We start from the raw sequence: 14640 nt of genomic DNA on the forward strand, positions 1-14640 counted from the left end.
CAGAGAAAAGTAGATTTAAATAGCTTAAATCTGAAAATTGAATTTCTGATAAGTACTACAGTTGGAGATGATTTGCAATTGAAGTTTGATAGCATATCAATGTATTTTTCTTCAAAACATTAATGCAAAATGTTATGCTAGACCTGTATAGTTTCCCAGCTGATATACTATGCCCAATTTTGGGTACCACATTTTAGAAAAGGTGACAGCTTTAAAAGGGAGTGCAGAAAAGAAATTTTAAAAAATTCATGTGGTGTTAGCGTTGCTGATAAATATATTATTGCCCTCGAGTTATCTTCTGGAATCATTACAATCTCTTTCATGTAAAGATGCCCAAGCTACTATTAGGGAGTGTCAGGATTTTGACCCAGGGCTAATGAAGGAAAAGGGATAGAACACAGTCAAGATGGTGTGTGACTTGGAGAAAAATGGCAAGTAACAATGATCCTATGCATCTGCTACACTTGTTCTTTGAGCCATTACAGCTTGCGGATTAAGATGGTGAATCACAAGAATGGTTGAAGCATTACAGATACATAGATAGACCAAAGAAGCTAGGTTTGTTCTTGGAGCAAAGATGTCTGAAAGGTTTGCTGGAGTATTTAACAGTCATTTGTAAGGTAGAGTGAATAAATAGAAACTTTCTGAAGGCCCAAAGGGTTAATAACCAGAGTACACAGATTTCAGGTGAACCAGAGGGAACGGTTGGAAAAACATTTTTTGAAGGTTCAAAATTCAGGACATTGCCCGATTGGTGGATATAGATTCAGTTGTAGCTTTAAGAAAGATCATGAACTGCAATAATCTGGGAAAGAGCTGAAAAGTGGAACTATAATAAAACCAAAGTGGGTCCTGGAAATCTGAAGCAAACAAAATTGCTGGATAAACTGTGTTGTCTGGCAGCATCTATGGAGAAAGAAAGAGTTAACATCGAGTCCAGTATGACTCTGATGAACTCAAGTTCTTACCGAGAAAGACTACAGAAAGGAATTGAGCTCCTGTGCAAGAATCATAAAAAAAGCTAGCATCCAAGTTCAGTGGGTAATAGGGAAAGCAAATGGACTGTTAGCCTTTATTTCCAAAGGGAATGGAGTATAGAAATAGGAAGGTCTTGCTAAAACTATACAAGACTCTAGTACGATTGCACAGAATATTACAAACAATTTTGGTCCCACAGCCAAGGAAAGATATACTGGCACTGGAGGCAGTCTAGAGAACAATCATTAGGTTGATTCCAGCTATTGAGGGATTTTCTTATGGAGGAGAGGTTAAGTAGGTTGGGTTTCTACTCAATGAAGTTAAAAAGAATGAGACAGCCTTATTGAAACATAGCAGATTCTTTGGGGAGATGATAGGGTCAATGCAGAGATATTTCCGTATGTGGGAGATAAATGGGTGATCTCTTACTCTGAGATTAAGGCAGGTAAGGGGAAATACGTTTTCTCAGAAGAGAATAATCTGTGGAATTCTTTATCACAGCGGGCTGTCAAAGCTTGGTCATCAAGTACATTCAAGGCTGAGAGAGATTTTAAAATCAGTAAGGGAATCGCTGTTATGGGGATAAGGCAGGAAAGTGGGGTTGAAGATTTTGAGATCAGCACAATCTCATTGCATGGCAGAGCAGAATTGATGGGCTGAATGGCCCCTCCTATTCCTACACCTTATGGAGGAATGTTTTGATCAATAATACAATACTGAGGAAACGATCATTGTGGTTATAGAATTAAAACAGGCAGGCCTTGGTTATGGCCTGGATCCAGGAGTGTAAAACATTGCTCAAGATCAAAGAGAAAAATGGGTGATAGGGTTCATGAAGCAACCAGGAAGGTGGATGGGATTAGAGTTAAACTGCAATGTTTCTGGCTGCAGCCAAGAAGAATGGCATTAGTTCTTCCATTGAAGAGACAGTGGAAGTGCTAATTCAGATTTGATTTAAGACAGAATGGATGATGATGAGAGAGGGACAAAGCTGAGTGTTTCACATATATGGATATGTCCCAAAACATAGTGCTAGTGATTTTTTTGCAAGGATACAGGTGTATTTGTGTGGAATAAGGAATTTTCTGGATGTGACTGCCACGGTAATGACAATATTTGATTTTCACAAAACAGAAAAATGTCATTTCAAACTATCTACATTTTTGATGTTGGCCATTACAACTAGAAGTGATATTTTCCTTTTAACTCAAGAAAATAAACACTAGGCTCACTACCAACTAACCACACTAGTTCACTAAACTATTGGATGTCGGTAACCTAGAGAGAAAAGAAAGCTGAATAAAAAAAAAGCAAAGAAGGCTTTCCAGAATATTTTATTGATTGTGTTATGGATCCATGGCATCAGCAAGATAACATAAAATGTGTAGCTTAGATGAACTTATTAATGTAGCAATTTGTAGATAAATAATCTAATTACGTTAAGCTTAAAAGATACATACATTATAAGGCCACGTGGAATTAGCTATTATTCGATAAACTCCAAGTACTTTCATGGTAGATTGCACATAAAACAAACTGACAAATAGTTTATGATTCTTCAAATACAAAAAAACATATATATGTTAGACCAGACAGTTTAACTTTGTTTGTACATCTGTATTTGGCTGTTTTAATAGTCTCAAGGAATGTAAAGCAATTAAACACCAAAATTAGACATATTGTAATCTTATATTCTTCATTACACACAAGGAGAGAAAGTTGCGTTTAATCCATGTGGGTTTATATAGCACTAATACCTTTGCAATTGCTGCAAATCCATTGTGCATTGATAATTACGTAGAAAAATAGCTGGATTATACAACAGCAGCAAACACTTAATTCTCGTTCGTAGTCAGTTTATCAAGAGGATTTACAAAACCTCTTGTAAAACAGCTTAAATTTACATTCCTCAAACTGAAGGAAAAGTGCTAGTTTGTTTGGACAATGCATTGTTTTTGTAAGGTGTCATGGTTATCTACCCTGCTTACTACTGTATATATTTGGCATTCTCAACATTGCTTGGAAAACATTTATTAATTTGGCATATTTATATCCAGTCTCCATTTTCTTCTCCAACTGTAATTTATCTGTACATAGTAATGTTACAAATAAAAGTAGAGTGTTTTAATCATACAAACATACGGCAGCACAACCTCCATACCAAGCCAAAACCCCAACTCAACTCCCCGCTACGTATACACATTAAATTAATTCAAATAATTCTAATGAATACCTTATGCCAAAATCTCAGCAATAGCTTAACAATGGTCTTTTCCTTTCTACTGCAATTCACCGTTCCTTCAAAAATAGAAATGGGAACAGAGAATCATCTGACCAAAGAATAACCAAGGAAATGAATGCCCTATAAATATCATTAATCTTAACTTGGAATGAAAACCAAGAAGAAATATCTTTAGAATACTAGCAACTCCATACAAGACATTGTTTACTGGAAAAATATTGCAAAAGTATTTACATATTCCTCTAAAAAAAATTACTCTGCTGATGACAGCTAACAATTCATTCAATTAGAGTTTTGTGTTGAACTCAGTAAAGGTGAACATATTAAGCAGGTTCTTCCTAAACAGTTTCACTAGCCGATTAAATTGTGTCTCTGGTTTTGGCCATCCTTTGAATTGCTTAACCACACTAATCAAAATAGTGAAACCAACTCAATTCTTGTAAGCTTGTACCAATTTCTCATGTTTAGAGTCTCCATGTTAAGTCACAAAACGATCACCATACCTTGTCAATTGTATTAAGTATATATATATATATACACACACACACACACACACACACACACACACACACACAATCAGTAGCTCCATCTTGCCATCCAATGTCAGTTTTCTTATGGAATGATTCAAATGTCAAATGAAACTCCCACCCCACCCCGCACTGTGCTGGAATGATTCATCTCATAAATATGTGTCCTGTTCTTCTGAGCTGAGACTTTGTTCAGACTGCTGTAATTGAGTGTCCTTTTTCAGCATCGATTGATTTAGCTCCTCTGTAATATCTAATGGTTGGGTAACATTTTGTTCATCTCTTAAAATTCTATTGGTCTCATCAGTGGTAGATCCATTTGCCACTGTTTCAACTTTTGCGGTCTTCTCCTGTTTCTTCTTTTCTTTCTTTTGTTCTTTTGACATTTTCTTATCCTTTTTCTTTTTTGAATTGCTACCTGAATCAGGAGACACTGGTGGGGAGTGTACCACTATGGATGGCATCTGCATCAAGGCTTTTTGAGAATGAGGCTCAGCCTCATTGATCGCTTTAGCACCATGCAATCTAGGAGGAGGCTGGTACTTGAGGTCACCGTGCGTATCCTTCCACTTCTTCAACTGAATTAAATGTTCTTTTTCAACCTCCCTTTCTGTGATAGGAAGTTCAATTATCTGTTTTTTTAAAAAAAAAACAAAAAAGGCATTTTATTCATTTCCATATACTTTTCTTTTTACATTGACAAGCCAACTAGGAATGTTCCAGTCATAGAATCATAGAATCCCTACAGTGTGGAAAAAGGCCCTTCGGCCCAACAAGTCCACACTGACCCTCGGAGCATCCCACCCAGACCCATCCCCCTATAACCTACCTAATCTCCACATCCCTGAACACTATGGGCAACTTCGCATGGCCAATCCCCTAACCTGCACATCTTTGGACAGTGGGAGGAAACCGAAACGTCTAGAGGAATCCCAGGCAGACATGGGGAGAATGTGCAAATTTCACACAGACAGTCGCCCAAGGTTGGAATTGAACCCAGGTCCCTGGTGCTGCGAGGCAGCAGTGCTAACCACTAAGCCACTGTGCCGCCCCTTCCTGCATCTTTTGGGTAGAACATTAAACAGAGGCTTCATCTGCTCTCAGGTGGACAGTGCGAAAAAAATCCATTGTACTACTTCAAAGAACAGCTGGGATCATCTGGCTAATATTATCCCTCAAATTATCACTAGACTGAATGCTGAAAGTCTAAATATTTTGTACAAATCTAATTTTGCTTGTAATCTGTAATTAGCATTTAAGTGACATCTACAGTTTAGCTTTTGAAGTTTCCAGCCTTAAGCAGGGTTTTAACAAGACCTACAAATAAAAGAAAACTGCAGATGCTGGAAAGCTGGAATAAAAACTCTGCAGGTGTGGCAGCATCTAAGAAGTGAAGAGTCACACAGACACTAACTCTCTCTCTCCGCACATAGTGCCAGACCTGCTGAGTTTTTCCAGGAATATCTGTTTTTGTTTGATTTCCAGCATCTATAGTTTTGTTTTGTTAAATGAAAAGGGGAATGTTTCAAATTGTAGCCCATGACTCGTACCATGACAAATCTTTGAACAGTAAATGAATATGCATGACTTTTAATTTCAGACAATGATATCCCAAAAGCATTAACTGTCACTGAGAAACTGATGGTGAGCCAAGTTCTTCACCACTGCAATCCATGTAATGTACATACACCAATGACAGGAAAGGGCTGTTAATATTTCCAAGTCAGGATGATATGCAGCTTGGGAGTGGAACTGGTTTGTGGTTGTGTTCCCAAGCATTTGCTAACCTTGTTCTTCTGGGTGTAGATTTGTAAGGTGTTGTCATTGATGAGTTACATCCTGCAGCCTTGGTATGCTGGGGAGGGAGTGAATTTTTAAAAGTGTGCCAATCAAGTAGAGTACGTTATCCTGAATGGTGTTTGTTGTGTTTTCCATTGAGCGTTGTTAAAGCTATACTTACCCAGGCAGGCTTAAGTAATTATCTAAATGGAAAATACCCACCACACTACTGACATGTACATCAGGACACAAGTTATCAAACATGGAATTCCCAAACATCTACCTGCTGTTGTAGCCATAGTATTTAAGTGACTGGTCCAGTTAAGTTTCTGATCAATGGTGAACACTTCACCCATGCAGATGGGCACCATGTTATCTCAGGTTGATGACGACGATGGGGGATTTAGAGTCATACAGCATGGAAACAAGTCCTTTGGTCCAACAAGTCCATGTGACCATAATCCCAAACTAAACTGATCCCACCTGCCCATGTTTGGCCCATATCCCTCCAAACATTTCTTATTCACGTACTTAAAATGTGTAACTGTAGCCACATCAACCACTTCCTCTCGAAGTTCATTCCATACACAAACCACTGTTAAAAAAAAAAGTTGCCTCATGCCTTTAAACCTTTCTCCTCTCACCATAAAAATATGTCCCCAGTCTTGAAATTCTCCACCTTAGATAAAGTGAATGTCGGGTGTCTTTCCCTATACCCCTCATGAAAATTTTAACCTTGATAAAGGTCCCCTCCAAATTTCTCATGCACCAATGAAAGAAGCCCCAGCCTATCCAGCCTCTCTTTATAACTCAATCCTTCCATTACTGGCAATATCTTTGGTAAAACTTTCTGAACCCTCTAGCTTAATAATATTCTTCCTATAACAGGGCAACCAGAACCAGACACAATACTCCAGGAGTGGCCTCAATGTCTTGTACAACCTCAACACGACGTGCCAATTCCTATACTCAAAGATCTGAGTAATGAAGGCTAAACGCCTTCTTAGCCACCCTGTCGACATGTGATGCAAACTTCAAAGAATTATGTACCTGAACTCCTAGGTCTTTGTTCTACAACACTATCCAGGGCCCTAATTATAACTGTACAAGTTCTGCCCTTGTATTTTTACCAAAAGGTAAGATCTCACATTTATCCAAATTAAATTCCATCTGCTACTCAACACTGTTAATTATCAAGGGCAGCTTTTTTTCCTTTAAGCCCCATCACTCTCAACCAAATTTGAATGTTGTCAAGATCTTCATGTTACATGTGGCACAGATTGCTTTGCTATCCAAAGAATTGTGAAAGAAACTTTTGTGGGGTCGGGGTTTGGGGACAGGTGATGGTGGTAGAGAGCTGGGAGACAGATTGTGGTGGAAGTGGCAGAAAGAAAAAAGTCATTAAAACTGCAGTTAAAGCTAGTTGGTGTAGGATACTGCCCTGACGAACTCCTGGGTTGACATGACTGACTTCCAATAAACAAATCATTTTCTTTTGCAGTTATGACTACATCCAGAGATGATTTTCCCTCAGACTGTTTATTTCCTTGTATAGAATTGATGCCGAGTGCACTTAACTGCAGCTGGAGTCACGTGTAGTTACATAATTACAGCAGGGAGGCAATGGCCTAGTGGTATTATCGGTGGACTGTTAATCCAGAAACCAAGATAACATTCTGGGTTCAAATCCCGCTATGGCAGACAGTAATATTTGAATTCAATAAAATATCTGGAATTAAGAGTCTAATGATGTTTGGGACTCCATTGTTGATTGTCAGAAAAACCCACCTGGTTCACTAATGTCCTTTAGGGAAGGAAACTGCCATCCTTACCTGGTCTGGCCTACATGGGACTCCAGACGCACAGCAATGTGGTTGACTCAACTGCTCTTTTCGGCAATTAGGGATGGACAATAAATGCTGCTAGCCAGTGACGTCCTCATCCCGTTAATGAATAAAAAACCTTACTGTATGTTGCACAGGGTAGTGAATAACTGATGGATATGTTTTATGATCATTGTACTTCTTTTATTAACAACAGTAAACAAGACAACACTAAATTTATTGACCAATATATATTCATAAGATGTGTTGGATCAAATGGTTTTTAGGATCAAAAAAATTTACACTGCTACTAAGACTAAGGGAGAGTGGTTGTAAGTGTGTACTTCCTTCCTGACCTGTTCTCCCTCTTTTTGGAGGCGGCACTTTCTAGCTACTTCTGTTTTGTTTCAGATTTGAGCCCTCCCATTTTCTATCTTTTGCAGTTCTGGCATTTATGGCTCTTATGACTGCCACTGCCTACCTATTCACACATACTTGGGTTTCTTTAATTTCATTATATTCAACATTAATGACCTTTGTGCATATTTCAACAACGTACATTGAGCACCATGCTAACAGTTAAGTGATGGAAAGAAGACTGAAGATATTACATCAAAACAACCATTTCACTGGCAATTAAGTTTCACCTAATTTCCTTACATTGTACTCTTTTTGCTCATTAACTGGTCACCTCAAATTTCAGTTCTAAAAATTGATACATTAAAAACTGAAGATCTGTTCTCACCACCATTGACCAAATTAAGTTTCCAGATTTTTTTGTTTTACAAATTTCCAGTCTTCACAGCCTAACCTTTTTTTTTCAAATTGATGTTGCAAATTTGTACTGTCTTAATCTACCCTGTATTTTGAGGATGTGACTTAACATCACCATTTTCATTGTTTGATTACATGTTTGCTTCCTCATTTGTAAGTGGGATAAACGTTTATTTCATGACCAACTAAACTCCCCAGCCCTAGTTTCAACCATCTCAGTACTAGGTGTGTCCGCAGCTATCAGATTTCATAATCAGACACTGGAATGTCGTACATCTACTTGTTTTACATGTTTAGCATGCATGCTTCAGTAAAACTGAGTGACTTCTATATGACCACTTACATTTTAAGAGGTGACTAAGAGTCTTTAAAAAAATTGCTTGGGACTCCATCCAAAATGAAGGACAATATTTGATAAAGTCTAGAAATAATACATTTTTAATATGCAAATCTCAGGTGTTGTTGTGAAGTTGGTAGAGTACTTATGAATTGGAAGACAGGATGTTAAAATTTGTTTGTAAAAATGATGGGGTGGGGGGGTGGAGAAAGAAAGAAGTGTGTGGTCCCTTTGAGACGTGATGTGCTTTTCTAAGATTGGAGAATAAAAAGTCTGCAAGCAGCTGCAGACGCACAGATAGTTCTTAAATTGAAAGATATAGATCAATTGGCTGTGGCTGGCAATCTAGGCTTATTTTGATGTTAAGGCAACCAGCTTAAATATCAGCCAATTAATTTAAACTAGGCACTTAGAGACTAAAAACCAATGCAATTTAAATCTGATTGAGTTGACGTCCTAGGACCAATCCTATAATAAGCAAATTGACAGGTCATCAAGGGTATACAAGAAGAGGGTTTTTGAAAATCAGTGCGAGAGCAAACTGCCATCAAGAGTAAAACTCTGGCTCTCAGAAATCTTTAAACTCTCCAATTAAGCACCATCTAAAAAGGCACCAAGCACTCTTAGCTAATATTCCTCACACAAAGATTCGATGAAGAAAAATTCCTGACTGAAGAATAGCAGAAAAGGCACAGAACATTCTAGAAGACACTTCCTGACTGTAGTTTTGAGTGTCTAAGTTTTAATTTATTTTTTCTTATTACTTTGGTTTATTATAAGTGGGACCTGTATTTATTGGAACAGTATACCATTAAAATTTTGTTTTATTTGGGAATAGTTAGTAGTTTGGGCGGGGGGGGGGGGGGGCGTGTGTGAATTGTTCAGTTTATTAGTAGTTCTGTTATTTTGATCACTGATAGAGTTAGATAAATAGTTACTTGCTGCTTATAAAAAGTGAGCATGAGGGAGCTCATTTCATTTAACCATCCCCTCTGTAACTGTGTTCATCAATTTAACTGTCAAAAAATACTGGTAAGCACTTCACACTGACATAGGCATGTGTTACAAAGCAATGATGCATCAATTAAATTTGTTCAGCTGTAACTGCTAGAAGGCACTTCATATTAAACCTATGGGGCATGATTATTTTTGGATGTGTTTCAACAATTACCATGCTAACAATGTCTTTCTATGCAAATATGCATAGTTAACACACAAGCCCAAGAAGTATGATGGGACAAGAGTTGACCTTTTGATGACTGAATACCTCAGGTTTTAAGCACTGGCATCATTCATACTACTTAAAGAATAAAACAGACATCTTCATCAAACAACTTTGCATGGCACATTTACTACAGTTAGAGATTCTACAGCAGCTCAGAGACAAACAAAATAAAAAGGAGGCATTAAGACAGGTGAATAAGTAGTTTTTAAAAAATCTTAGAATTAGAGGTTGAGTGAAGGCAATCTACTGCTTGGTACCCAAACTGATAGCATGGACACTAATAGTGGAGCAAATAATCTCTAGAACTGCAATGATGCAGTCATCTTAGAAGGTAACTGGGCTAAAAGGAGGTTACAGACATTTAGACGGTTAGATTGCAGGGGCAAATTTGCCAGAAGGTATAAATTGAGTGATTGCCACACAGAGCGAATGTAGGTCAGTGAGTAAAGGGATAATGGTAAATTCTTGAATATTGTGCTCTGCATTGGAGTTTGCTTTTCAGTCAAGAATCAATTTTTAACAAACTGCCTATAGCAGCAACCATTAACAGGTTTTTGAAAGATAACAACATTGCAAGTGCTTCTCTACAGGTCAAAGATAACGGTTAAAATCATTTCCTTTGGGTGATTACACAAGGATTATTTCTGAACCACTAAAATAAACTGAAGAATGTTGTAATCTTGTCCACAGGAAATCTTCAGCTGTCAACTTCCAAAAACATTGGTACAACTGCAGCTTAAAATACTTAATAGCACCTCTAATATTAAACAAACAGCATCATACAACTCAGCCAAGCCAGGACATGAATTAAGAATAAAAATAGTCTTAAAATGGTTAAAGTGATTGTGGGAATGAAAAACCCTGCAAATGCAAACCACGTTATTCTGAAGTAATGTTCTAGAGAAAATGGAACTCCGACACTTCAGGGAGTGTACACAGGCCACCCAGAATCAATGCCATCAATTTATCTTTTGCCTTCTCCAGCCACTAAGTTGACTTAAAATGCGTATTTCCCTAAAACAGCTTCAAATACTTGGGTTTACTTTTATTTTTGCAATCAGTCAGGCATTTTTTTTTTTTGCATATCATCATGGGAGAGATGGTGTGATAGTAGTAATGTTGTCAGGCTAGTAATCCAAAGACATAGGCTAATGGTCTGTAGCCATGAGTTCAAATCCCACCACAGCAGCTAGGAGGATTTAAATTCCAATTAAAACGTTTGAAATATGGAGGTAGTTTTATAGTCTTAGTAATGGTGACCATCAAATATCATAAAACAAACCACTGGAGAGAAGAAAAATCTGCCATCCTATCCTCATCTAGGGATAGTAGGAACTGCAGATGCTGGAAAATCTGAGATAACAAGGTGTAGAGCTGGATGAACACAGCAGGCCAAGCAGCAGAGGAGCAGGACCCTTCTGGGTCTAGGCCCGAAACATCAGCCTTCCTGCTCCTATGATGCTGCTTGGCCTGCTGTGTTCATCCAGCTCTACACCTTTCCTCACCTATCCTGTGTTAGAATCCAATATCTTTGGTCGACACTTATCTGCCCTCTGAAATGGTCAAACAAGGTATGCAATTCAAGGGCAATTAGGGATGGGACTGACTCAGTTGATTTACAAGGACATGGATTCAATGAGCTGAAATGGTCTCTGATGAAATGACGGATTTCTTTCCCAGTCCCATTCTCATGTATTGCTGAGGAACTTCACAGACATCAACTTCCACATGTATGCTGACAATGCTATCTCTTGGCCATTCTACTGCCTCACTTGTTAAACTGTTCGCAGTGCTGAATAGTCAACAGTTTTCTCCAAATCAATAGAAGGAACAGTGAAACTATTTCACCACACAGACCCTTTTCTAACCACCATTTCCACCACTCATTCTAGACCCTTTTAGGTCAACCCAAGCCTTGGCATCCTATTTGACTTTAAGTACTAACATGATCCCTACGTTCTCTTCATAGAATTACCCACCCCTAACTCTGTCTCAGAAACAGCTAATGACGTGCATATCTGCTGAAGGATCATTCAATCTTTTGTTTGTTCCAGATATATCTATTCCAATGGTCTTGGGTGACCTCCCATTTTGCACATTCCAAATCTGAATTTGTTTAAATTTCTGCTGTCTTGTTATTATAGTCATCATTCTAAGTCTCTTTCTCCTCGATTCTCTCTTTGATCAAACTTATTTATGGTTGTCTTTTCTAACATCTACATATGTGGCTCAGTGTTAATTTTGTCATATCATTCATTCTTGCAACTTGCCTTGGGATGCCTCAATACATGTAACACGTTATAAAAATGCAACTTCTTGTAATGCGCACGGCCAAGGCTAATCAATGTCTTTCCCCATAGCAGAGCCAGGTAATGGTCTTAAATTGGAATACATCGGCTACGTCAATCTTTCCCTACTCACATCTAATGGGAGCACAAATTGTGTACGACTGTTTAGCATGGATTATGAGAGTTATTCTATCATCTTACAATCAGGTAGAAAGACAATAATTTTGACTGGTCTCATACCTCTCGTACGAGAAAGCCATCCTGCATATATCTGGGATCAATGCTACGAAGTTTTTCCATGGTTTCATACTGACCCTGACATTTCTTCAGTTTTTCTGATGAGCCAAGTGTATACTTCAACAGAATGAGACCGACACGGAATATTACCTTTACACCTGGAATAAAACAAAAATGGAAAATCCAAAAGCAATTAACCATATTAAACAGCATCAGGAATGATATTAAAATTAAACAAAATTCAAGCTAACCATCTGCCTTGTTCTTGGGAGCTACTTAATCAAAGAAGGAATGAATTGCTACTTTAGAACAGCAGGCATGTTTATCTTTAACAAAACACAATTTCATTTTTTGCTTTCCACCAATGTTTGTTCCTGAGATCACAAAGCACAAAAAGGATTGCAATTTTTTTTTTAAATAATGATAAATAGTTCTGCAGTCCTCAAGTAGAAGGAAAGTATCTTTACAAATAATTATCCGGCTGACTAAGGGCTCAAACAAGAGCATGAAAGAGTACAAGAGAAAAATTATATTTTTTAGAAGAGTTAGTAATCAATACAAGTAATTGTTGAATGCTGATAGGAAAAATTGAAATTATAGTCAAAATTCCCAAAGGAGCTTATACATGTTCTACGATAAAGTAACAAAATAAGATATCAAAACGATCTCATACTGGTCATTTCCAGTTTTATTTCCCAAAAACTTCATATGCCAAAGGGTACAAACAGCTGAAAAATGGCCATTATTGATTTTCTTTCATCCAAGAGTTTATTTAGCTCATTCTGAATTAATTTGCAATTATAAGTTTTGGGAAACGTCCTTTAAAAAAAAAATTGACTTATGCCATTAAAAAGTTAACTACAGACAAGCAATAAAATATTGGCCTCGGGTGATATCCATAATCCCATGAATGAATATTTTTAAAAGCTAGTTATCATTTTCATTAATAAAAATTAACATACTTCATTATCACATTGCTCAGAGTGAGGAATATGATGAATGGAAATAAGACAATTCAAATTTTGTACATTGTTCATGAACATTTTGAGCCAGTTGTAACCTAGTTAATTACAGAAGCACTCCTAAGGACAAACCTTGGGTCAGCCTTAGAGGTACACTACAATTGCGATAATCACATTTACTAGTTCCCACATCAAATATCCAATGAAACTGTGGATTTAGTGCCAGTTAGAAGCAACTCTTCCCAAAGGGCCTACACTCTATAAATTGAAATGATGCTGCACTACTTGTGCTAGTAACCTCAAAAAAAAAAAGAGACAACACATGGACACATGCGTACATAACATGGAACACAGGAAGTACAGCACTTCACAAGACATGTTATTGATAGTCAGGAAAGAGTATGGAAAAGTATTGATGACTCCAGGACAGCAGTTCCCAATTCTAGATAAAAACATAGAACATAAAAACGCCATTGTTAAAGACACATAGCAAAAGCTGCATGCTTAAGTAGAAAAGCATATAATTCTCACATTAAGTCAGTTGACCTACTGTTGTGTACTTCACAGCAACTGGGCCATTTGCAAGTTACTGGTCATTTCTTGCAAAGTTGTATTTAGGCATTAGCTATAGATCAGGTGACTGATGTTGGTGCTAATATACAGCCAATAATACAAACACAGATTATGTACCTTCACAGAAGAACATGTCCCAAATTCTCAGCACAGACACCCACGGCAAAGTTCTTGAAAATGCACACATGAACCACTCCGTCATGTACAGGATGGGGTCAATTTTATACTTGTTAAGGTGTTTATGTGCCACCGGTGAAACCTTACGCAATAAGGCAAAAAAGATCTCTCCATCCAACTGGATTGCTTCCTGAAGAACAAATCAGAGTCACAGAAATGTGCCAATTTCTATTGGTAAAGTTTAGCTTGAAACTATTTTAGACACAATAACTAACCACAAAACATTTAATGGGGTTTCATAAATGCAAAACCAATTTTTGAAATAAATGTTAATTCTGTGCTGAATTTATAATTCGTTAGCAAAACAGCAGTCACAGAGGCAGGTGAAGTTTATCCTGATCTGGTTGTTTTTGTTACATCCACAATAAAACTTCAATGGTAATTAGTGGCACAAATAAGGTATTGAAAGCAATTAAAATTATCAAAAGAAAGCATTTAATCGGGCAGTCACTACCCAGTGTAGTAATAGGTCTTTAGATCAGAAGGTAGTTAGCTCATTCGAACTAAATAAGGGTAAACGTGACTTCAGTATCACACATTATAGGAAAGCAGAATTTCAGCTCGAAGCTGCTTTGGCAATAGGCTCATGCACAATTCCCATTTTATAATCAAATTACTTAAAAACATGAACTGAAAGAACTGTGGATGCTGTAAATCATGAACAAAAACAGAAGTTGCTGGAAAAGCTCAGCAGGTCTGGCAGCATCAGTGAAGAAAA

At 37.5% G+C, this 14640-nt stretch overlaps 1 protein-coding gene across 1 annotated transcript in view; it reads right to left on the reverse strand.

Annotated features, from left to right (window-relative positions):
• Nucleotides 1-2295: 2295 nt before the first annotated feature.
• tbc1d10ab (TBC1 domain family, member 10Ab) overlaps nt 2296-14640 on the reverse strand; it is a 61803-nt gene continuing 49458 nt past the window's right edge. The window contains exons 7-9 of the mRNA XM_048611364.1: nt 13863-14052; nt 12214-12368; nt 2296-4379 (exon numbers count right to left, since the gene is read on the reverse strand). Coding sequence (XP_048467321.1) covers nt 3900-4379; nt 12214-12368; nt 13863-14052 — 825 coding nt within the window. The 3' untranslated portion in view covers nt 2296-3899. The remainder of the gene's footprint in view (nt 4380-12213; nt 12369-13862; nt 14053-14640) is intronic.

The sequence above is a fragment of the Rhincodon typus genome, chromosome 24 (genome assembly GCF_021869965.1).
Source record: "Rhincodon typus isolate 14 chromosome 24, sRhiTyp1.1, whole genome shotgun sequence".
NCBI classification, from domain to species: domain Eukaryota; kingdom Metazoa; phylum Chordata; class Chondrichthyes; order Orectolobiformes; family Rhincodontidae; genus Rhincodon; species Rhincodon typus.